The following is a 24,700-nucleotide window of genomic DNA, read 5'->3' as shown; positions in this document are numbered from 1 at the left end:
ACTGGGACCATGTCGACATCTGCTGGTGATGATGTATCATTCAGCCAACAGAACTCCCATCAGGTCTGGCCCTCTGCTGGTGGAAACACTACTCAGCGTCATGCACTGGAGGGTACATATAACGCCTTCTAGTGACTCTTGGCTGGAGCCTTTGTGAGGAGGAGTTGTGGATTTCACACTGGTTCAACATTAGCCAGGTTGTGTCACTGATATTTAAGATGAGCACTACCGCTAACCACAGCCTCAGTGTTCAGCGTAACAGCACTGAACACTGCTGAAGTAAAGAATAAAATGACAACCAAGCATGAGGCAACTACATATGCTGCTTGTTATAGTGATTGCTAATCACTTATTTCTTTTTAATAGTCATTCTGACAGTGCAAAACAGATCATTGTTGTCCTTGTTTGTATATACTTTTCTCTGAACATACATTCTAATCAAATGTGAAAGATAAGCTTCTTTGAAGCGGGCATTATAAGTTAACTTTAGCATTCATCTTAATTACAATACAATCACTTAATGCCGCAATACAAAAATGGACCATTGGCAACAGGAGAGGAAGAGGACAGTAATGTCATACAAAAAAGGCACGAAAAATAGCAAACTTGGGTCCTTCAGAATTGGATACAAAGGTTCATACAAACGAACAGTAAAAACAAGCTAAAAATCTACAGACATGGTTTGTCTCTCTACATTGGCATGTGTATTGGTCTCATTGTTCTTCATTTGCCCAGAGCTTTGTCCAGGTTGGTCTTGATAGCGTCCAGGAAGTCTAATGTGTTGACATAATGTTCATTCAGCTTACAGCTGCAAGATCAAGGGGAAGGGGCAAGTTATAAAAACTGTTCTCACGTAAAAACATCAGAAAAGGTTTCCTAAAGATAGACCACACAGACGGTTAGCATGTCTGAGGGATCTGAAAATGTACACTCACTTGGCCAAGCCATGGATGCAGCCTGCGAGGTCCTTGGTCATCACTCCATTTTCCACAGTTTCCACACAGACTTGTTCTAAAGTCTGGGAGAACCTGGAGAGTGACAGTGCAGGGTTAAATAATTATTATGATGTAAAATTGCAAGAAAATGAGTAAATGACACAAAATAATCTGATAACCTACTTTATCAAGTCAGAGTTTCCGTCCAATTTGCCTCTGTGCTCGAGTCCTCTGGTCCAAGCAAAGATGCTAGCAATAGGGTTGGTACTGGTTGGTCTTCCCTACAAAGCAAGGACACAGTTAAGGTAAGTACTGAAACTTCAACACATCTTGTGGTTGCTTTGCAATCAGGTTTATTGATGCTACCGTGGATGGAGAAATTAGTATCTCTGCTTCTTCTACCATGGATTTATGGAATACATTTAAAAAATAAAAAGAAGAAGAACCAGTACAATTTTATTTGCAAATCACAAACAAAATATAAAATTAATGATGTGCTTTCCACTATTTCTGCTCTTTAAACCCACTTTCAACCGCAGTTGGCGGAGAGAAGCACAAACTGAGTGCAACTGCAGTTAACATTAACACTTGCAGTTGACGTTCATTATCTTACAAATAAGACAAAAAGCAAAAGAACAAAAATGTTTTGGTTAGCCTGGTTCTTCAGTGCACTTCTGTCATTTGAAGAAAAGTTGGACAGATTTGCACCAACTTCTAACATTCTCACGAGCGTTTGTTAAATAAGTGGAGCTAATTATTCCAACTTCAACTCAAAACCTTTGGCCTAAAACTGAATCTAACCTCAAACCTAACACTAAGTCCCAGCCATGAATGAGTACACAGAAATTTTGGGTCCGGCCAACATGTCCATCACTTTGCAAACATTTCCTCACTCTCAAGGTAAGAAAAAAATCAAATAAGTTCCAACAAAGGTACAAATGTTTACAAGGTGACCTGCTGGCTCTTACCCTCTGGTGTTCACGGTAGTGTCTGGTGACGGTGCCGTGGGCAGCCTCGGCCTCAATAGTCTTGCCGTCAGGGCACACCAGTACTGATGTCATGAGACCTAGAGAACCAAAACCTGGACGCAACACACAGACACATCTTGCATCACAAGGCAATCCCATCAGAAGCCCACATACAAAAACAAAAGCTGCAGCTCATGTACATAATGTGACTCTGTGTGTGCCTTCGCTGAGCAAGAATAGAAATATCACAACTTATGTACCAACCCATCATCAAACTGAAGTGCACTTACCCTGGGCCAGAATGTCTGACTGCACATCTCCATCGTAGTTCTTGCAGGCCCAAACAAATCCTCCAGAAGACTTCAGGACCTGGGCTACCATGTCATCAATGAGACGGTGCTCATACCAGATCTTCAGCTTGTCGAACTCTGGCTTGTACTCCCTGAAAAAGACAGAATAATGAAAATGTGTTGTGTCTCCTTCACAGTGTCCTGACCATTGAGCAATAAAACTGGAGCCAATACACTGTTCATCTGGTTTTAACACATGGAATTACAATGAGTCGGCAGAAGAGTTTATTCTTTAAGCAATGTAATGAAACAAGTCTGAATTCTCAGTGTCTCACTTCTCGAAGATGTCCTGGAAGATGTCTTTGAAGCGCCCGTCGTAGGCCTTGAGGATGGTGTTCTTGGTGCTCATGTACAGAGGCCACCTCTTGTTGATGGCATACTGGAAGCAGCTGTGAGCAAACCCACTGATGGACTGTGTAAAGAAAATATAATAATAAAGGTCCAGATTTTAAACATAATAAACTGAACAATAAATAAAAAAACAGAAGGCACTCACCAAAATATTGAATTTTGCTGTAGAATTGTCTATAAATATTACATTGGAACAAACTCATTCTTACCTCATCAGTGTTGTACATGCCCATCCCACAGCCTCCTGCAGAGAAGTCATACACCTCCCACTCCTTCTGCTTGCTTCCATCAGCTGGGGAAAATACCATCTTGAACTTGCCAGGCTGGTCTACAACAAAGTCCGTGGCCCTGTACTGTGGGATTAAAACAGAAAACCTGTTACGTGAGACTGCTCTTCTGACAGTTTGGATGATTCTTGGCTGAGAGAAAACACGTTTGTATTTTTTACCTGATCGCCAAAAGCATGTCTGCCGATTGTTATGGCCTGTGTCCAACCGGGAACAAGGCGAGGGATGTTTTTACAAAGGATTGGCTCACGGAAAACTGTGCCACCCAAGATGTTCCTGATGGTTCCGTTGGGACTCTTCCACATCTTCTTTAGCTTAAACTCTGACAAAGAAATATGTATAGTATTATAAGCTTTTGCCATTTGAAGACCCAAAGCAGTTAGGAAACTAACATGAAAAGTATTGTTATCAACACACTCACATACATACAGCTGATTCTATTTATTTTTATTTATTATTTATTTTAAAAACTAGAAATAGTCACAGTTTGCATGTAATTTAACACAATGAGTCCAACTTACCCTCAACTCGGGCCTCATCTGGGGTGATGGTGGCACACTTGACAGCCACGTTGTACTTTTTAGTTGCTATAGCCGAGTCAATGGTGACCTGGTCGTCTGTCAGGTCGCGGTAGGGCAGGCCCAGGTCAAAGTACTTCAGCTCAACGTCAACATTGGACAGGATGAGCTGCACATGTACAAGATGTTGATGTGTTATTTGTTCGAGGACAACACTGGACAACAACCACACACAAATGCAGTGTTTCTAATTATTCTAACACATTTTAACTTTGAATACAAACATCTACAGTTTCTTTATAGTTTAAATAATTAACAAAGTTAAGCTTTATTAGTCTGTTCCATTAACCTTCTCTTTGATGAACTCCCATATGATGCGAGTCATCTCATCCCCGTCCATCTCCACCACCGGCTGGTCCACCTTGATGCGCTGTGTGGCATCTGGAAAATGTACAGAGACAGCAACTATCATGTGTACAGCTGCAGATGATAATGAACATGTTTTAAACTTTGCACACAGTCGAGGTTGCCACTCAGTACTTTATCTTCTAAAATCATTTAGCTGAAGGGTCAAACCCTAATAATTTGCACACTTTCATTGCTTTAGACTGAATCAGCCGCCTTATGCAGTATAATTCTTGGTTCCAGAGTTCATTCTGGCTGACGTGTAACCGTCCCTGCAATTCGATCGGGAGTCTTTAAACTCACATCCCTCTGGGGAAGCTCATTGACAAGCCAAGAACAAACGTCTTGCCTCAACCTGTGACAACTGTCTGATCCACCACAGACCCCAAAAACACGCTTGTTTTGTTTGCGTTGTATCTCCCTCTCACTTCTTAGTAACACACAGTTGTCTCATTCTTGCTGAGACAGTGAAACTCTGCCAGACATTGTGACCTTTGGGATTATATGACGGCTTTGATAGCAGTTATTACCTGCCAAGCCCTCTTTGTACCTGACAAAACACGTGGACTCACATGCCAGGACAGGCTGGCACCAGTTGCTATTATGGCCTTTAGTCTACGTAACATACAGTATATTATTTATATATCTGCTGTGGGCTAAATGCACCAACCTGTGGCATTTATACAACAAATACCTTACATTTTATTCAGTATCCAGCATAATATTGCTCTGTTGTTGGTTTCTTACACTTCTAAGTTGTCAATTATGTTATGTTGATGTATCAAGTTCTTAAGAGTTGTTACATTTGTAAATTAGTGTTAGAAATGAATAAGTAGACTGTCCTGGATTTCCATGATCTTGTGTGATTCATTGATGGCAACTCGCCAATCAGCCACATCGACTTCCTGCAGGTTTCCACTGTCACCAACTATTTATTACTCATTGATCCTCACTGCCCACACATACAGTCGCTAGAAACACGCCGTGGATTTTGAGTCATATTGTTGTGCTTTTAGTCGACGGCTGACTTACAGTTCCGCTGCTGGAGTCTGTGGTGGTGGCGGACGGCGGCCGGTGAGACCACTGCGGGGTTTTGCGACAGTGCAGCGGCTGTACTCCTCGATAAGGTGGTCAGAGCTTTTAGGTAACCCGCCATGTTTACTAGAGTCTGTTTTGGTCGCTGACACTGACGCTACTCTGTTTTCTTATGAATGAATCTCCGGCCGGTGGAGCCCGGTAAACTGCTGACACCGGATGTAGATTCCACATACTTTGGGTAGAGCGCTCCGATTGGCCAGAATAACGTGCTCCGGGCTAATCATAGTGTGTTTGTTGCGCAGCCTAAGGTGAGTTCAGGTTATATATGCTGTCAATGGTTCAGGTTCAAGTTCACTACTACAAGTTAGTCTTCCTGTTTCCTCCTTCCTGATCCTCACAGTGTTTTGCATAATCTATTGCATATGAGAAATTAAATACGGATGTAGTAGAAGAGTAAAGACATTCATATGATGAGACAAAAATCTTATTTATATTTATTGGTTTCTTTCTTTCCGCTGAAAACTAAATAAAATTGTTATTTCAAAATAATTCGATTATTATTTAAGATTTAAACTTTGAAGCCCAGAGCCTTTCTGTGATAAACAATGTTAAAATAACCAAAGAGTTAATAGAACAATAAGAAAAGAAGCCTACTATGTAAGAATTATTGTCAATCATTTTTAAAAAATGTATGAGATAAACTCATCTCTGATGTAATATTCACAGGAAATAATATGCTCAAAATTCATCCAAAAATGGCTCGTTTTAGGTTTCAACTTCCTGCAGTTACTGTGTTCACAATTTGGGCTCATTGTACAGTTCATCAGTTGTTCTGTACTGTTATTGTTATGTGTTGAATATGAAATATCAATAAAATATGTCAGGGGTGGTAGGTTCACTGAGTGATAGATAAGGGATCTCTTAAAGAAACGGTTGTGAAGGCCTGCACCAGGGTAATGCAATTTGTGTTTTAGTTTTGAGCTTTTCCTCCAGTGTACTGATACTTTAAGATTTTTCCAAACCTGCACCTGGTCTATATAGGATTGGAGTTGTGGACTTTTCTGTTTTAATATGTAAACTAATGTCGTTCTTGTCCAATCTGTGTTATTTTTGCTCTTGATAAGAAACATTAAGAGATTCCACTAAAGGGGCACGAGTCGGCCGGAAACAGCTTTTATTATCTCCTGTAATTTTCCATCAATTAGAAAACACATAAGAGAGCTAATATCTGCACAATTTACAATCAAAATGTCTCTTCTTAATAATAAAACTCAAATCAATAAAATCAAAAATACATTTTTATGTGAACCTGGATCTGAAATGGCATCAGAAAATACCACAAATGTTCAAAATGCAAATCTTAGAAGAGGAAAATGGATTTGCATCTTCACCAAACATGACTTTTTTACTAAATTTTACTTAAATCTGATTTTACAGATAATAAACAGATGGATAAACAAATAGGACTAAAGACATAACTTTAGTGGTGAGAAAAAAGATCCATAATAATTGGTCACTTACTAATGTCCATTAAACGTATTTCTTACAGTTACACGGACTTGTTATTGCAACCAAATTTAAAACATAAAAGTGAGAATATCTAATCAATCAGTGACAACAGGATGGCATGTAACAGGCAGTAAACCGTAAACTTGGTATAAACTTGGTACATTGGTAGGAAATGAAAAAATAAATTTCTTAAGGCACTTTGTTAGACACACAAGGACATGAGGGAGACAGAGCTCTTACAACTGGTAACAACTTTTTGGACATAAATTAAGGTAATAACAAACATAATACACATCACACACTATAAAATAAAACTGACATTCGGAAACAACACTTTCCACAACTATCTAGATCGAAATCCTTGACGGTCCTACTGCAAAGCAATCCTGGCCATTACCAGATGCATCAAACTAAACATGCTTTATTTTGTATGTCTATAACAATATAATAAATAATCTGTGCAAGGTTGAAAGGTGTCGATCTCAATTTTCAACACAAGTACAAGCGTTGTTTCTTTTCAGTACAGCTTCTTACAAACAAAACATCACAGACACAAAAAAAGGCATTCACACACTGGGTAAGCAGGAAAAAAAATGACTTCTTGAACTTTCCCTGGAATCTTGCTGGAAATAATACAAGATGGATGCTACTCTCCAGATGCACCTATGTGTTCACACTGACGCTGTTCCACCTTGTCTTTCTGAGGACGTATCAAGACTAAGACTTCTAAGTGGTGGCTGCCACAGAGCCTTTCTTCTCAGTGAAGAAGCTCCTGAGCAACATGACTTGACCGATGCCAATGACAAACAGCAGGACGGTTTGTCCTATGGACCAGAAGGTCACCCGCTCGAGGAGATGCTCTGCTTTTGTGCGGTCATACGCCTCTCTCAGCCTGTACCATGTCTGTGAGTCAGCCACCACCTTCAGGATCTCATGAATAGAGACGCAAGACGACTCCAGCTGAAAGTGGAAAGATCACCACAGATGAATCAAGAGCACAGCCACGGCCTGGGCCAAAACATTCAGTAAACTAACTAAATTATATTCTCCAAACTGCTCCTGAATAGTTTCACCTCAACTTCCTACACCTTTCCTACAAGTCTCAGGACTTGAAGTGGTCATAATTGGAGTTTTTTTTTATTTTTATTTTTATTTTTTTATAAATAGTTGACATATCTAACTTCAGTTTACCTAAAACTGAAACAGACTGCCCTTTAAGTTTTCATTGTGGGGTAAGGCGAGCACATTAAAAGACTAGCAAATATGATTTGGCCGAGGTTAACACAATATTTCCAGTACATGGTGAGACTTAAGTCAGAACAACTAGCTCCACCTGGTGGACTTTATAGAAACTGTCTAACATCTGAAACTAAACCAACAATAATGTGACAGCAACAGTTTTGCTTCACCTGCTATCACCTCAACAGATTTGTTAGCCTAAACACAACACTTTTATTATATGCTATTAGCATATAATGTTTTTGCTGCAGCATCACTTCAATCTGTATCATACCTTGAAGGTGAAAATAATAATTTCTAGTTTCCTTTTTGTGTCTTTGTGTTTTCTGTTTACATACATGTGCAATTTTGTGGTCCGCTGAACACTTTAGGTAAGCACATTTGATCTTTTTCTAAACAAAGGAGCAGCCAGAGTTTAAAGGGTTTCCACTACAGCAGACAGATTTATACCAGCCTGTTTTAAAGTTCCTCAGACTTACCTGAGTTAGTGCAGTAGAGCTGGTCATGCTCTGCAGGAGAGGATCCTCATCTCCATGGCGGAACTCCAGATAGACGATTTTATGTGTAAAAGTGGAGAACTCGTTGCTGAAGCAGACCTTGTAGACGCCCTTCATAGCTGTGGTGTGAGAGAAGCTGTCATACTGCTTCTTCTTCTCGTTATATAAGACATTGTTCTGAGGATCCGTCACAAAACAGTCCACATCATAGTTTCCTCCTGAAATCACCTACAAGGGGGGGAAAGCACACATAAAAGAAATGTGTGGATTACAGGACATATGTATGCTAACAGCTCTGTAACACTGTAACATATGTTGTTTTGTTGTATCATGTACAATCAATGTGGCTGTGCAGAAAAACAGTTAGGTTTATTAAAACAAGGTTCTTAAACTGAGGTATTAAAATACATGCATTTTGGGATTATGTATAAAAAAAAAAACCTAAAAAAAACTAAAACTAAAACCATGCATGTTCTTCCTTTCCAAGAGCAAGAGACAGAAAGCACTCAGAGGACACATTTCTAACTAAAAAGGAACTTTGGCAGTCGTCTTGCAACACACAGAGTGACAGGGATGAAGCTTTAAGAGGAACTTACTTGGAAGTCTATGTCAAACTTCACGTCTTTCTCCAGTTCCTCGTAGAAACATTGCTTATCGTTGTCAGGGAGCTCAAAAGTGAGCTCAGTCCCAAACACCACAAACACATGCAGCAGCAAACAGCTCAGTCCCAGGCCCAGCATGGTGAAAACAGAAAAGGGAGCTGCTGGCACATACAGTGGAGCAGTGGTAACACTTTAGTAGCTCTGACGTGGCACGAGCACGAAGAACTTCCGGGGCATGTTTGTTTATTTTTTGGTAAAAAATTAGCCCACGGTTACGAAACGTAAATGGAGACCCAGTATAACCTCTAAATGTAACACAAGCAGTTTCTAAACTAGTTAAAGCCACGAAGTGTCAACTCACTGCGACACATTCATACTGTGACCAGTCATGATTGTTAGGTTTCAAAATAAAAGCCCGAACTAAATCAGCCTACAAACTATTTTAAACTAAAACACACTTTGACTTCTTTTCTAAAGTCAGTTTATGAGTTATACATTTTGCAGTGATGGACGAATTATTAAGATCATTTTAAAAAGTAGCAGAACTAAAATGCCTCCCACATAATCGGTCGGTTAGTTTTATCTGTAAAAAGTTGTGATAAACTAACATGGGTGGGCGAGCTGCATTGTATTGATGTGTGTGTTTTATAGGGCTTGTGTAATCTACACAGATAGACTTTCCTTAGTAATAGATTATACCTTTTAGATTTAGATAAGACCTTTACTAGAAAGTTTGACATTATCTCGCAACTCCCAATTCATCATAGACAAAGGAAACATAGGAGCAGATTAAAGTCATACTACACTAGCTGCTGTGAACACCGAGGGTTTAATTAAACTGAGTCTTATTCTGAAAATCCCAGTCGGTGCAGACCACGCCCCCACTCGCGAGAAGGGATTATCTTTACAAAATACGGAAAGGAATAAAAACTCCTTGGTCAGGCTTTGACAGTACTCCATGCTGTATCTTATCCATCAGTACGTAACTTTTATAAACGACCAGATTGTTAACTTAAATTCCGCCATAATCTTTCCGTTCAAGCGTGTAGTCATTTTTCATTTAAGTTGGTTAATAATTAACAGCCTTAAATATGCAAAAATACTCACAGGTGATGAGTGACTTTGTACAGAACCATGCGACCGGTCTCATAGTTGCTTTTACTGCAGGTAAACCACTTATTTTATCTAAAGGATACTGTGTAAGCTATGTTTTGTTCCACATTTTGTTTCCATATTTTCTTAAATGTCAATGTAAGACAAGTTGCCTAATTCGTACTACTGAGAACGTAAATACATAATAATGTAATAACGTAATGTAGCTGCGGACAATGTGCACTAAGTAATGGTGTATACTTTGTCATCAGACCATAAATCCGTATGTCAGATAAATAGCTCATGGTATGATCATATTTGTCTCATCCTGACAGAGATATTCATTGTGAGGACTGCTCTCGTTGTCAAGGCCAACAAGGCATATTAAACTACATTTGACATTTCAGCTGCAACAATTAGTCATTTAATCTATTAATTGTCATCTATTAAATTAATTGCCAGCTGTTTTGCTAATCTATTAATAGTTTTGATCTTTTCATTTAAAAAAAAAAAAAAAAAAAAAAAAATGTGAATTCTGGTTTCTTAGTCCTCTATGACAGTAAACTAAATATCTTCTGTGGACTAAACAAGACACCTTAGCGTAGCAATCAACATTTTTCACCATTTTCTGACATTTTATGGACCAAATGAAGTGAATCAATAATGAAAATAATTGTTAGATGCAGACCTGCAACACTGTTAAGATTTTCCTTTCTTTCAGGGGCAGCTGTACTGGCCTTGCGTAGGTGGATGGCTGGGGGTGTGTGTCGGAGCAAGGTCAGGCTGGAAGGGAAAACAGTCCTGATCACTGGAGCCAACACTGGCATTGGGAAGGAGACGGCCCTGGATATGGCCCAGCGAGGTGAGACCCTCATGGTATCTGACATTATGCTGTACTACGATAGGTTATACTGTCTTATTACATTATCTGCTCTAATTAATCTATGATTAGGTAATGGATTGGATTTACCTAAACTGACTTCTACCATGACGACTACTTCAACTATTCATGTTAAAATCTGAATGAAAGTTTTTTTTATTTTTCTTAAGGGGCCAGAGTGATCCTAGCCTGCAGAGACATGACCAGAGCCCGTATTGCAGCTGACGAGATCCGGCAGCAGAGTGGAAACGGCAACGTGGTGGTAAAGAAACTGGACCTCTCCTCACTGCAGTCTGTCAGAGACCTGGCCAGAGATGTTCAGGAGAATGAGGAACGTTTGGACATCCTCATCAACAATGCGGGTAATTTACAGTGGTTCTCCATTACTCAGCCAGCAACGGTGAAAATTTGGCATTGCAGAAACAATTCTAAAATAATCATGCTCATATAAAAGGTGCAAGCAGGTGATAAGTGCATCAAACAGACTTCATGACCTAAACGCACATTGAGGACTTTTAACAGGATCAAAGTTCAGCTGAATGAAAAGACAAGACAACTTTTTTAGGCCAAAAGTGAACTAATGGTGGACCATTAGGTTATTTATTAGTCAGTTCTATTCCATATAATTTTTTTTTGTTGATTGTTAGGTATCATGATGTGTCCTAAGAGTAAGACTGAGGATGGCTTTGAAATGCAGTTCGGTGTCAACCACCTGGGACATTTTCTCCTCACCAACTGTCTTCTTGACCTGCTGAAGAAGTCAGCTCCAAGTCGCATTGTCATCGTCTCCAGCCTGGCCCACGAGAAGGGTAAAGGGAATCATTGTAGTTCTTCAACACATCTGTGATTGTCAGATGGGGGCTTGTGATATTAATATAATATTCCACTCTGGTTGTGTTTTAATTGAGACAGTTATGGCAGATCAAACTTACATGATTGTTTCTACAGAATGTCATTTCTGTTTAAAGACTACACTGGTTTGTTTCTCTTGCAGGTCGTATACACTTCGATGACATCAACCTTGATAAAGACTACCGTCGTGAGAGGAGCTATCGCCAGAGCAAGCTGGCCAATGTGCTCTTCTGCAGAGAACTGGCAGCAAGACTGCAAGGTAGCGTCCAATGTACAGTACGTCCTAATATTGTTCTGTGTTCAGATACAATGCAAGGGTAAAGATTAGTGCTTTTTTTTTCTTAGTTTACCGTGGTGTTCTTGTGTTGTCTTTTTATTTCTCCCCATGTTAAAGGGTGTTAATATTTCATGTATTTCAAATAACACTTTATTTGATGGATCCCTCTAATTAGGAACTGGAGTGACGGTGTACAGTCTTCACCCAGGGGTCATCCACACCGAATTAAGCCGCCACTTGTACCCTACTTTAGCCCTGTGGCAGAAGGTCATATTCATGCTATTTACTAGTCTGGTCAAAAGTCCCTGGGAAGGAGCTCAGACCACCATCTACTGCGCCGTGGACGAGAGCCTGGCCAACGTCAGTGGCCTTTACTACAGGCGAGTATATCTGCAATAAAACTCACCTGAGTGTGAAGATAAATTAATAGTTGCAGTTATCTAGAAAGTTAGTCCCCTTTGCATGTTTTCTTTGTCCAGTGTACAATCACAGACAATGACAATGACATAATGGTTTATTACACAAGTTTTTTAGCAATTGTACTACATCAGATTAGATTATGGCCACACTGTATTGGACTTTTGGTGAACTTTTCCCCCTCTTTTATTTCTTCCATGATACAGTGACTGTGCCCCCAAAACACCGGCACCACAGGCCCTGGATGATGCTGCAGCAAAGAAGCTGTGGGACCTCAGTGCTTCCATGGTTGGTCTGGCCTAAACACAGCAGCCTGTCCCGGTTTTATCGCCCATTGCTCCTGCTGGAGTCAATGTCCTTAAGGTGTATAAAGCATGGCAATATTTGTATTATCTAAGGCACAAGGGCATTGCATTAATTAATTAAGGACAATTTCACCAGTTCAAATCTTGAAGACGTCAAATCTTAAGATGAGATGCTGAGTGGAATATTTTGCACTATTGAATCGGAGACTTCAGTCAGTTGATTGAATATTAAAATTAGGTGTATTGCTTCATCTTTATATTATTCATATTCTGCAATATAATTTGTGCTTTATTGTATATCTATGGTATGCTGCTGTCATGAGAAAAAAACAGGTAATGCCTGCTTTTTAATCTACTATCCTGGTTGATTGTTTGCATTTTAATGAGCAATTGCTTTCATACATTTATCTTGTTTTTTTTCCCATTTAGAATAGTAAATAGGCAATAGCCTACATTTTTTCCTCATATGATTTGCACTGTAGATACCAAAAGACTTTAAGGGCTTCAATATGTAATAAGATTTTACTCATGGCATCTAGCAATAATTGCCAAAATATAGTAAAATGATTGTATATTCAATTCTGTATCAACCTAACCTGCAGAAACATGGCCATAAAAACACGTAAAGCGACACTACATTTTCTTAAGAACTACAAGAAAAGGAAGACGAGAGCCTATTTGTGTGCAGGCTGAAGACGTAGACTGTGTTGAAGTAGTGCTGAAGTGTTGAAGTGTTAGAGGAAGTGACCTCAAATGCCGGCAAGTGGTGAGAGGATTGTTGCACTTCAGAGGAAAGAGGATCCTCTACCAGGTGTGGAGAGGGAGTGGAAGCCTCGGGGGCAGAGAGCAGTTAGGAAGCAGCCAGTAAATCCAGAAGACTTGTCAGCTTACTGAGCACCCTCAAGTATGTGTGTGTGTGTGTGTGTGTGTGTGTGTGTGTGTGTGTGTGTGTGTGTGTATGTATGTGTGTGTGTTTGTGTGTGTCAGTGGATACCATTTTGTGTTTTCTGGTGAGAATTGAACCGCGTGCCTTTGAAAACTGAACTTACTCAAAATGAACAATACAGAAATGTACAATGGGACTCATCAGCAATGTAATACTAATGGCAATAAACATCTGATTAAAAGGGATTTCTTTGTCCTAGCAGTTATTAAATAACAGGTGCAATAACTAAGACTCTTAGATATGTATTTATGGAAGTTTGGTGGCTCTAAATGAGAAAGAAAGACAAAATTGAAATGTTGTATTTTCGAGTTATCACTGCTTGCTGAAACACATACCGGCATTTGTGACCTAGTTATCAGCGTATGTGTTGATGTGCTGAAAAACGGGGCGAAGCAGAGCCGAACTCCTGATTAGAAGCTTGCTTGTTTAATAGTGTTTTCCTAGAGAATATAAATATAAATGAAACAAAAGGGAATAAGTTGAAATAGCTCAGGCATTTGAAAAAAATAAAGCATCCCTCAGCTGTTATACACACCACTTTTTGACTTAAAGTCTTCAGATTTACTCTATGAATCAACATAATGTTTGATATTGGGACTTTAGTATCACTTCCTACGAATTTTTCACATTCTTGTCTTACAGTCTGATGTTGATCCATCTTTTTGTGTCAACATGTTGTATTCTTGTACAGAATGTTAAGTATGAGATATATTCTTCAGTTTGACACTGTCCACTCATTTAGGTGTAATTAAGTGAAATGTAAATGTCAAGGCTGCGTGTGTCTGGGTGTGAGAATCGTGTCAGTGCATTGGCATGCATCATGTTTGAATTACTCACCTAATTTTTGTATTCCAGTTCACCAGTTGCATCATCCTCAGTGTACAGTTTTAATGGATTATGTCAGTCATGCTGTATCATGTCAGGGTGTCCGAGTTCACGTTTACCCTGCTAGTTTATACATTTATTGTCAGGGGAACCAATTTTTAGAACGCCAACGTGTTGCTCATCCTAACGTGTTGCTCATCCTAACGTGTTGCTCATCCTAGCGTATTAAATGTGTTTCTGCGCAATAACTCCATTGACATTTGTACGGATCTGGTGTCCCAAACCATATTGTGTCAAACACTGGTCTTGCCTATGCACTGCCCTTTTAAGAGAAACACATCATTTTCCCTGAAGTCACCTGTGACAAAGAAAGCTGCATAGTTGCTTCCTGTCATATTTCTGGGACATATGATGTAAAATCAGAGCTGCCTGAAGGAAATCCACTGTCTCACATTATGCCCAACAGATGTGTAAAGATAAACCTTTCCACTTTCCAGTCTCTGGATGTAAAGTACGACTCAAAGTATCCATCACTAAATCATCTAAAAAAAGAGAAAGATTGTTAGATTGTTTAATCAAACACAAGTTATATTACAATGCAACCTTAAAGTTAGTGTTAGTTACGTAAGTTCACATTTAAAAACGTAGGACATAAAATTATTTCTTAACATCTTTAAAAAGCAATAAATTACAGTTCTAGTCATCCAAAAAATAATTTGTAAGCAACTAAACCACAAAAACTAATAACAGCCTTCAACATGATGACTCATAATGAATTTAATGACTTAATTACCCTAAAGGCTCTCTGACTCTGATGTCTCCAGTATCTGTAGGTAATGTCATGCACATGCCCTTATCAGTTCTCCGTCCAACGGATACAGAAAATATAGCTGGGCTGGAAAAGTGATAAGGAGATGTGAGCGACCACAGTAACACCACAGCTGTTAAATCAATATCACACTGTGATGAAGGACTTATTCTTAAAAGTCCCGAGAGGTTCAAAAAGTCCCCAACCATGGACTGCCTGAAGCTGCCATCCCTTTCCTCGAAGTCCTGGCCCTGAAAGAGGAGTTCTCGAGGTTGGAGCAGGAGATCTGTTGGTCCACTTCCATCATTCAGCCACAGCAGAGGTAAACCTGTCATGGATTTTCTACCATCTCTGCCAGCTGAAAGCCGCTCAGATCCTCCTGCAGCAAGGAACTAGTTAAGCTTTAACCAGTCAAAGTGTGTTCCTGCAGCAGTTGCCCTTCGCTGTTTGACTGCTGACAAACTTTTGAGACACACCCCATTGATGAGTTTTATTTCACTGTAGCCCCGCCTGGCTCGGAGGGATTTCTCCGGCTGCCATTGGTTCGTACTCAGAACTCGCCATAACTGCCCCCTGGCTCTTGTGGACTGGAGCCAAATAGTTCTTCCAGTTGTCAATCACGCAGAGATCAGCCAGTGGGATGAGAGAGGCCAGGCTTGGCGGGTGTGTTCCCCACAGGTGTGGCTGAGAAGCACATTCCAATATGTACATACCTGTCAGCTCCTCTGGTATTCAGCTGCTCCTAGAAAGACCTCTGTTGACCACTCGCTCTCCCCTTTCCTCCTCTTGGGGCCCATGCAGAGGGAGAAGGAAATAGCTCCTGTTTCAGTTGCACAAATAAGCGATTTTTCTACCCATGATGTGTGTATCTTCAATTTCCACTTACCTATAAAGTTATGATGTCCCATTCAGGAGCAAAACCTTGAGATTGCTGTATTATTGTATATTACAGATCATATTGCAGAGTATTCAAGGAGCTACAGCCTTCCACAGTTGTATCCCATTATACACTCTGATATGTGGAGTCAGTCCGTGTACAGGTGCAGGCAGTGGCATGTGCTTCTCCCCCCAGCAAAGAACCTACAGATCATCTGCACCTTTTTTCCCCTTCTGGAGATCATAAAGCCTTTCCGAGAATGTGTGTGAAGTGTAGGATTGTGTTGTCTGTCTCTCTGGTATGCATCTCTTTCTTTCTCCAATACAGCCATTTTCCTTGTGTCTTTCTCTGTCTTTCTCTCTTTCTCTCTCTCTTCATCTTGCAGCGGATCCCTCTATCTCTCCCCCTCTCTCTCAGAGTACAGAAGCAAACAGTGTGTGCCTCAGGCAGGTGTGAGAATGCAGGTTTGCAGCATTCATGGGCCTAAAGCAGAGCAGAGCAGCCTGTGCAGTGATTACCTTTGGACGAGTCTGTGCAAGTGTTGAGCTGAATCAGAGCAGCCACAGTGACTAAGCACCTCTGTGTCACTTACACATAGTACAGCTGTAGCTCTCATCAGACATTGCTTGTTTTGTTATAAGAAACTCCTCGGCTCAGCAACAGGCCCGTAACACAGTGTGTATCCTTGCTCAGACAATCACTGGTATGAAATAAGGTGCTTCGATATATGGAAATGGTACCATTAAGCTAATAGTCTCACAATGTTTACTTCTGATAATTGTTGTGGAATCCAATCGATGCAAGAGTTTAATAACAAAGCATCCTTAATGTGAAATACTCAGTTGTTGTAGTTGACTTATGAGAATAATATATATATAGATTTAAATATACTGACATGTCTCATGTTGTCTTTCATAATTTTCTGTGCCTCATGTGACACAATGAACCAGATCATTTATTTTGGTTGCTACACTAAATTTGTTTTCAGGGAGGAGTAGGGAAAAGTTGACAAAAAATGACATCCAACTGCAGAGCTGCTAAATGTACTCCACTTCAATAGCCTTGCTATAAACGATATGTATGTAAAGCTTAAAATAGATGTTTTCAGACTGTATTAGAGACGTGTTGATTCAACACATTACTATAGTTCATGGTGCTGTTGTGTCGGACTGTTGGACTATTATTTTGTAAGGTGTTTCTTTTATTTTGACCACACACACTCTATATTTATTTTAACCCTGTTTGTCTGTTTAAGACAGTTACTAGTTAACATTGTTTTATGAGGTGGTATGTCGTGACTTTTTTTCCCAAACATTTAAAAAAAAATTGCTCATAAACAGGATTTTGAACTGTTGATGTTTCAGATGTCCTCCAGAGAAAGTGATGCATTAGTTGTGTTTGGGTTCTCAGAGACTTCAGCTATAATTAACAGTGGAGTTCCATACGCTTCTTTCACAGCACTACCCTCCCAATCCCCGACTGAGTCTATTACAGTTTGTTCTAACAGGGAGTTACGTCTAACGTCACTATGTGGGATAACATACTGTAGATTTCTGTCTGTGAATGTTTGACAAACAATGTGAAAATCATTTGTCCCTGCATAGCCCATATATTGTATGTAACATGAAGTATTTGCTTATTTGATTTATGGTAATTTCTGTATTTTGCCACTGTTATTAAATGTAAAATAATAAGGTCAGAATATATTTAAAGGAATAATAATTATTAAATTATGATTCTTCAACAATTAGCAATGAGGTCTGTGGGTCCCAACCAACAAGGAAGTCAAATCAATGTAAACGAAACACAAGGGTTAATATGGTTTCAGTAGGAGCGAACATGTGTCTGTAACATTGTTGGCTATAAGAAATTAAACACAGTCAGCCTATTGGGTCATGATTGCTAACTTTACCTGTGTAATTGACACCTATAAGATATAGTACATAAATAAAACAACCCAACCTCCTTTCTCATGATTCTGCTTGTGTTTTCTGGGGGGAAAGAGAGGGTGGATCAGGATCAGAATCAGGGGTGTCTCTAAGAATTCCAGGGCCTGGGCTGGGAGGAGGTTTTTCAGAAGGTTATGAGGGGTGCTCGGGCCCTGAGGCTGTACTCTGTCGCCGGGGATAAAGACATTGTTGAGCGAGCACACAGATAACAGGGGAGGTGCTGAGTCAGCTGTCCGCCTGGCTTAGCACACGCTGTGCTGCTCCGGACTTTTCACAGCCCGGTTCCCATCAGATCCTCGAGTCAGGAATCACGACTCCCACGTTCCTATTCAAAGAGGCAAATTCAAATATTCTCACTGCTTTATTGATTGATTTATTTTAGCATTGACAAGGCCCAATCTTTGATCAGAGACTTTTAAAAGTATAGAAATCCAAAATATGAGAAATACAGAGACTGGTGCATAATACTGGCTACCTTGAACTTTAATTGCATGTCCCAAAATGTCTTTAGAAAAATTTTGTACACCATCATAGTTTAATTTATATGAATACAAAGTTAGAATTTATACTAATAAATTATTTATATTATTTACCTAAATATACTGTATATGTAAAAGTTTAACCTCTATACGCACTCCTAAAAGATCAAAACTGCGCAAATTGTGGAAGTTTTGAAAAGTTGTGTTAGCTGAATGAATGCAGTGTCTAGGTGCATTAGTTTGGGATGTTTAAACCGCTTATATTTCAAGATCGGGCGGAGAAAAACATACATATTGTTTAGTTTCTGACTGAGTTTTGGGTGCCTAAATTATCGTCTTTTACTTCACATGTAAGGTAGTTAAATTATTACTCTTTACCTAGAGTAGTTTTCCATTTGGTGCCATGCAGCTTTAACGTGTAGCCCTCTTCCGCATGGTTTGACATTTTGCTCTTGATAATTTGTGATGTCTTAACATACCATCAGGAGAGGAAGGGCTGTAGCCGTCTCTGCTGGCATTGTTGTTGATTATATAGTTGAGTTCCTCTCGTCAGTGTGAAAGTCTGGTGCTAACCAAACAGCCGTCAGCCTCTCTTTATCCAGTTCCGGGGTTTGTGGGAACATCGGACACCAGGGCCACTCATGTGGACCAGAGGAGATCTGCTAAAACATCTTCTGTCCCTCACTGGGATTAGAGTGGACACATTCCTGGCCCCTCTGCTCTGCGGCTCCCACCACACTGTTCACATCCAAATGTGCCACTTTCACAAAATGATAAAGACAAAATTACTCACTAATCTGTACAAACCTTTTTAATAACAAGTCAAGCAAATGCTATTCATTTAAATGAAACATTGTTTCAGATGAGGCCATCAAAAAAACATACTACCTGTTTAACAGTCAATCAATACAAATTACACAAACATGACAGAACACAAAAACTCAACACTCAGATTATTATTATTTTTCTTTTTTTTTTCTGTTTTATTTCATGACCGTACATGACACCAGACTGCTGTTGGGTGAAGACATGTTGTAAATGAGACAATACACCAATCAAAAGCAAAGCACTTTACTGCAGTAGCGTAAACCGTTGCTTAAATATTCACTCACATCATATTATCTTCCTCAGCTTCATGTTTCTGGCTCTATGAGGCCATAAAATGTCATCCACACTTAGCACGCGATGTTAGCCCTGGCCAGGCAGCGGGGGAAGTACCCCCTGGCGCGTCAAATCCTCCCCTGGATGGACTCCAGTGGAATGTCTCTGCATGCTTCCTCCAGCATTGCAGAAGGTTTTTCTTTCTCGTAAGGACTCCTGTCATACACCTCCTACCACCAGACCATAAAAAAACTCAGATTTATTGATCCTGAAATTCTAATAGCTGTGTAATTGGTGCTGTTTAGTGTTTGGACCTGGAGAATGAAGTGTTAAATGAGTTTAGATATGTTGGTGTGATGAGGTTAATAGCCCTGGATGTCAGTGCTTGTTGGATGAACACTGTGCTGTCTGAAGGAATAGGCTATTTTTAAAGAATACATTTTGACATGTCACTAATCTCAGGTTTAAATATAAATATATATGAGTTCCACAATTGTGTATTGTGCATACTGACTCACTTTCACACTGTCATGAAGCTACTACTGTATGTGAAGCAATTCATAAATCCTTCCTTCAACAAATCCACGACTTAAACATACCTGTGCAGTTATTTAAAGTGGGAACAAACACTAAGTGCAACCATAAAGCTTGACCAAAAAAAAAAAACAAAATAACATACACACTCTCAAATATTCCAGAGGCTTAAATTATCAGACAAACAATACATGCACATCAATCACACATAGATGTGCTGTGTCAACTGGAATTATTTATGCTCTATTAATGAAAACAGCTGCAGTCAAATATCCAGCACTTGACACCTCTATTGTGAGGCTTTTCCAACATATTTCCAGGTAGGGACATCTGATTGAACTTGATTTTACAGTAAACCCAAGAGGCAGTGTGTGGGTTTTTGTATTTCTACTTCAGGGTCCTATATTGTTAAATTCTGATGTTTCTGTTTACTGGGAACTTGCTCTTGTTGTCCTGATAAAGCCACATGTCAGGGTGAAGCTGACGCAAATTTATTCAGAGAGTCTGATTATGTCTATAGCACAGGTTTGTATTATTATTTGCTTACAGCGCACTTGTATAATTTAGTTTATTTTGGGGCATTAATAAGTGAATAAGCATAAGACACTATTTGGTCCATCTCCAAGGGTGCAATGCCTTCTAGTGGCCTAAAGTGCAAACTGACCCAGCATTACAATATGCTTTTAAATAAAGAAAAATCACCATTGGTAATCCTTGTTGGAATAAATGGTCACTCCAACCACCAAAACTGTGTCATATCTCCAAGGCAAACGTACACAGGACATTTCGTTGGGAACGTCTGATGGCCACTGAAGTGTTGAAAAAGCCTTGAAAAACTCTCCACGTCCCCCTTTGTGCCTGTTACTGTAAGCTGGCTTTTACACTGCAAGTAATTTGATTGATGGGTTGTTCTATTTGGACAGATTGAGAGCCACACTTTTGGACTTTTAGAGACTCATGGAATAAACAAACCCTGCAGTTTGACCTTCATCTCATCCATGTGCAGTAAAATAAAGTAAAGATCATGGAGAATTTAAACCAATGTGTTCACTAATTGTGATGAAAGGCAGTTGGTTTACACAGTTGTGGACTGACTGGGACTCAGTGAATCTGACATGAGCTGATATACTGCTGTCATAGACTGCATTCAAAGAATACTGGCTTGTTTGAACTTTTGTCACGCTTGATCTCTCAACAAACTGCAATACTTTGAATAAGGATTTCTACATATTTGTTTTGATACACAGAAACACATCCACATACTAACCCACAGATTAAAGTACACAAGCACACTTAACACATACTGCGCTTCACTGGGATTCAGTGCACTGATCTGAATAGATATAAATATTGTTATTTCTAAATAAAGGAAACACATTTTATCACTACCTGAAACAAGCAGGTAGTGTTTTTTAGTCAATTTTCAGATAATAACAATCACATCAAATTTAACATACAGTTCTGTACAAAGAAGAACTACACTGATGCCACTTTTCAGCTATTTGAACCAGTGGAGTTGCACTTGATTTAAGTTCCCAGCTGAAATGTGTTAGTCTGTAGCTGATCATACGTGTTTTCGCTGTATATGATCCTTGAGTTTTTGATTATTTCCAGACCAATCCATAGTCCATTTTGACAGGCCAAACAGCACTCAGTTGCCATGGACACAGATCATGTGAGGTTTGAAATAATGTGTCCTTGACAACAAACTACAGCGCTCTCTCTCCCTATTTCTCTCTTTCTCTCTCTCTCTCTCTCTCTCTCTGAGTGTGTGCGTGTGTTTGTTTATCTGTTTGAAACACGTTATACAGTGGTTTGCTGGTGTTTCTGTGTGTGTGCATATGTGACTCATATAACATAATAGGTAAGTGTGAGCCAGTGCACACTTAGGGCAGAAATTCTGTTGAAAAACTGATTCTACAAAGATAACAATAAGGTGTAATCCCCAGGCTACTAAAAGTAATGGCATTGTGTTACTGTGTGGGAGAAACAACACAATACAGGCTCCAGTTTTGAGCTTTGAGAAAGTATCTGTAATCTGTAGCTGATAGACTTTGAAAGCGAGCTTGTCAAACTCGCTGGGACCTGAACAGATGAGAAGCAACACTGGAGCTTCCAGAGCTTCTGCTGCTGTTGTGTTGTGCTACACCCCTGCTGTTCACTGAAGGGTGAAATGTGATCATGGAGGGCTGCCAGCATACATCAGGACCTAGCAGTTGAAATGGCAAGCCCAGCGAACTGAGATCTAACACGTCTCCACTGTCACTGTCAGCCTCCGAACACTAGAGGGCAAAAACTGCATTTACTTGTCAGTGTCTTGGTGACAGAATGGACACTATCTGCCCCATGATACAGTCAAAACACTCTCATATATATATTGAAAGAAAACTGGGAACTAAGAAATCAAGCAGTAGTTTTCAGTTCTCAAAACCTGACTTTGTAATCATTTTTGGCAATACAAAAACCTCTACAGGATAGGCTGGTTGCCCAGAACAAGAGAAACTTACCATGTTGTGTGTTTGAATATGGCCCATTGTCTTTGTATAACATGTCCACCATTTCTTCCTAAAAACATGTCCTAAAATTTTTTTATTTAGTATAACTTTCATTTGAAAAGATCAGTAATTTATCTACTATATGGTGTTTATTTCTGTCCCTAGGAAGCATGTTAGATTTAATTGCATGTATGCTGTCTCATGGAGGTGGGATCTGAGTCACATTACTGGAACTCCTCTCATTCTCAGGTTGAATTGATCGATTTGACTCAACAATCAACTGTCTTTCTCCAGAATGACCTTTAAATATTGTATTTTCTGTTAGTTGTTGGTTGTTCAGTTCAACATTAAAGTTCCAGTGTGTTAAATTTAGGAGGATCTATTGGCAGAAATGGAATATAATCTTCATAGGTATGTTTTTATTAGTGTATAATCACCTGAACACACCCACATACTAACCCCCAGATTAGTAGTACACAAGCACACTTAACACATGCTGTGCTTGATTGGGATTCAGTGCAGTTGGCGCTGATCTTGATAGATATAAATTTTGTTATTTCTAAATAAACCTACCTGAAACAAACAGCAATGACATCAGTTACTGCTCCTCCTCACCTGGCTCTTTATGCTTTAACCGGGCCTGTTATCAACAAACTCAAAAAAGAGGTAAAACCACATATAATTACATTTATATCTTTATATAGTAAAGTGATAGTGATTTTCTCTTTTTTTAATTATTTCTTTTTTCATGACTGAATACCAGGATTACCAGTATTGTATGACACTGCGCTGTGGGAGATTGCATTGTACTCATCGATGTGGATCTGTGGGCATAATCATGCATCTGTCAATATGTTTTTATGCCGTGCACTAGCCAGCCTGTAGTTGTGTGTAGGTGTGTGTCAGCGTGTGTGCTAACTGATTGTGTGTTGTTGTCTGTCCACAGTCGAAGGCGCTGTGGAAAGAGGAGCAGGCCAAATATTATGAAGAAGCAGACAGAGGGAGAGACTGCTTCATGCCCAGCAGCACCCCGACTGGTCAGCCAGGGACAATGTACCTGTATGCGCTCACGTACATGTTTATATCAGTATGTCAGAGCTGTGAGAAACAGTCACTGCAAAGAGTCTTGTTTTTATAAGATGATATCAGATGGAAAGTCTAATGTGTTTTTTTTTTGTATGGTGGACAAAAAGAGGCAGACAGAGGGGAAAGGCTTTTATCAAGGTTAAAGGTCAGACAATACTGTTATAAATTACAGCATGTTTTCATGTGAGATGTGAGGACTCATCATATATATCCTGTAAACCTAAAGGACCAGTGTGTGGGACACATTATACACTAATGAAACAGCCAGCCCTGCCACCTATGTGGACTCAGCAGGATCAGCACAGCACAGGGTCCCCCCACTGCACATTAAATAATTATATTAAAAAATTGACTTGACTACCTTATTTGCCTTTTTAGTTTTTTTAAACTGTTTTTAAAGAAACATTCCATAGATGACAGGTAACATTTAGTAATTTATATATTCATATATTTTAAAATATTTGATTATTTAATAATATTTGACTAAAAAACTCTTCTTAACCCAAATAACAAAAAATGAAAACACATTTTTACATTTTGGCCTCTCATTGATTCTACTTTAGGCAACTCTACTGCTTTATAAGGTTTGGTTTCATTTGTATCAAAGATATCTGTCTCTGCCCAAATACCCAATGTCTGTGCTGCTTGCATCATTAAAAAGTTAAATTTCTGCACCAAAGAATTCAGCACGAGTGTGACCTCCCAGAACCAATGCATAATTTCTCTGGACTATCCAAGCACCCTCTGATAATGTATCTGGAAAAAACATTTATTTTTATATATTTCTATAAGCAATAGCACAAACCAAAGGAAATTTCATTCACCTTCATTTTTTTCCATAACTGTCCTTGAATCATGTGTTTTCTGCTTCATCCTCTCTCTGCAACTTCTTTTTTTCTTTTTTCTTCTCTTTGTGTGACTGGTGTCCTTGAGTTCAGCCTCTTGTCTGTCCTCCCTCCAGGTCTCCATGGTACAGAGGGGGTCTTGAAGGTGCTTTTGCTCCACATCTTCTCCCTGATCCTCAGTCTTCACTTCAAACCCGTAGGTGAAGTACATTAATGTACTTAACATTATAATT

At 39.4% G+C, this 24,700-nt stretch overlaps 3 protein-coding genes across 4 annotated transcripts; 1 reads left to right on the top strand and 2 right to left on the bottom strand.

Annotated features, from left to right (window-relative positions):
- Positions 1-318: 318 nt before the first annotated feature.
- Positions 319-5,164, bottom strand: LOC127351665 (isocitrate dehydrogenase [NADP], mitochondrial). Its single transcript, XM_051379426.1, has 11 exons — positions 4,847-5,164; positions 3,759-3,850; positions 3,413-3,578; positions 3,053-3,213; positions 2,814-2,957; positions 2,529-2,665; positions 2,194-2,345; positions 1,904-2,016; positions 1,119-1,216; positions 936-1,028; positions 319-808 (listed from the first exon to the last, which is right to left on the bottom strand). Exons 1-11 carry the CDS (start codon positions 4,968-4,970, stop codon positions 724-726), a joined length of 1,365 nt encoding a protein of 454 aa, XP_051235386.1. The 5' UTR covers positions 4,971-5,164; the 3' UTR covers positions 319-723.
- An 845-nt stretch (positions 5,165-6,009) lies between these two features.
- On the bottom strand, positions 6,010-9,025 carry tmed3 (transmembrane p24 trafficking protein 3). Its single transcript, XM_051379449.1, has 3 exons — positions 8,694-9,025; positions 8,080-8,325; positions 6,010-7,321 (listed from the first exon to the last, which is right to left on the bottom strand). The coding sequence occupies exons 1-3, from the start codon at positions 8,835-8,837 to the stop codon at positions 7,088-7,090; spliced, it is 624 nt and encodes a 207-aa protein (XP_051235409.1). The 5' UTR covers positions 8,838-9,025; the 3' UTR covers positions 6,010-7,087.
- A 569-nt stretch (positions 9,026-9,594) lies between these two features.
- Positions 9,595-13,653, top strand: LOC127351669 (retinol dehydrogenase 11). 2 transcript variants are annotated; one of them, XM_051379436.1, is made up of 7 exons: positions 9,595-9,866; positions 10,513-10,653; positions 10,842-11,033; positions 11,319-11,480; positions 11,666-11,782; positions 11,976-12,180; positions 12,424-13,653. In XM_051379436.1, the coding sequence occupies exons 1-7, from the start codon at positions 9,791-9,793 to the stop codon at positions 12,518-12,520; spliced, it is 990 nt and encodes a 329-aa protein (XP_051235396.1). In that variant the 5' UTR covers positions 9,595-9,790; the 3' UTR covers positions 12,521-13,653. The 2 variants fall into 2 exon arrangements, with proteins under 2 accessions (XP_051235396.1, XP_051235398.1); XM_051379438.1 differs by having other exon boundaries at positions 9,602-9,677.
- The last annotated feature ends 11,047 nt before the right edge of the window (positions 13,654-24,700 follow it).

Source organism: Dicentrarchus labrax, unplaced genomic scaffold, assembly GCF_905237075.1.
Source record: "Dicentrarchus labrax unplaced genomic scaffold, dlabrax2021, whole genome shotgun sequence".
Taxonomy (NCBI): domain Eukaryota; kingdom Metazoa; phylum Chordata; class Actinopteri; family Moronidae; genus Dicentrarchus; species Dicentrarchus labrax.
This window is presented reverse-complemented; position numbering and strand designations above follow the sequence as displayed.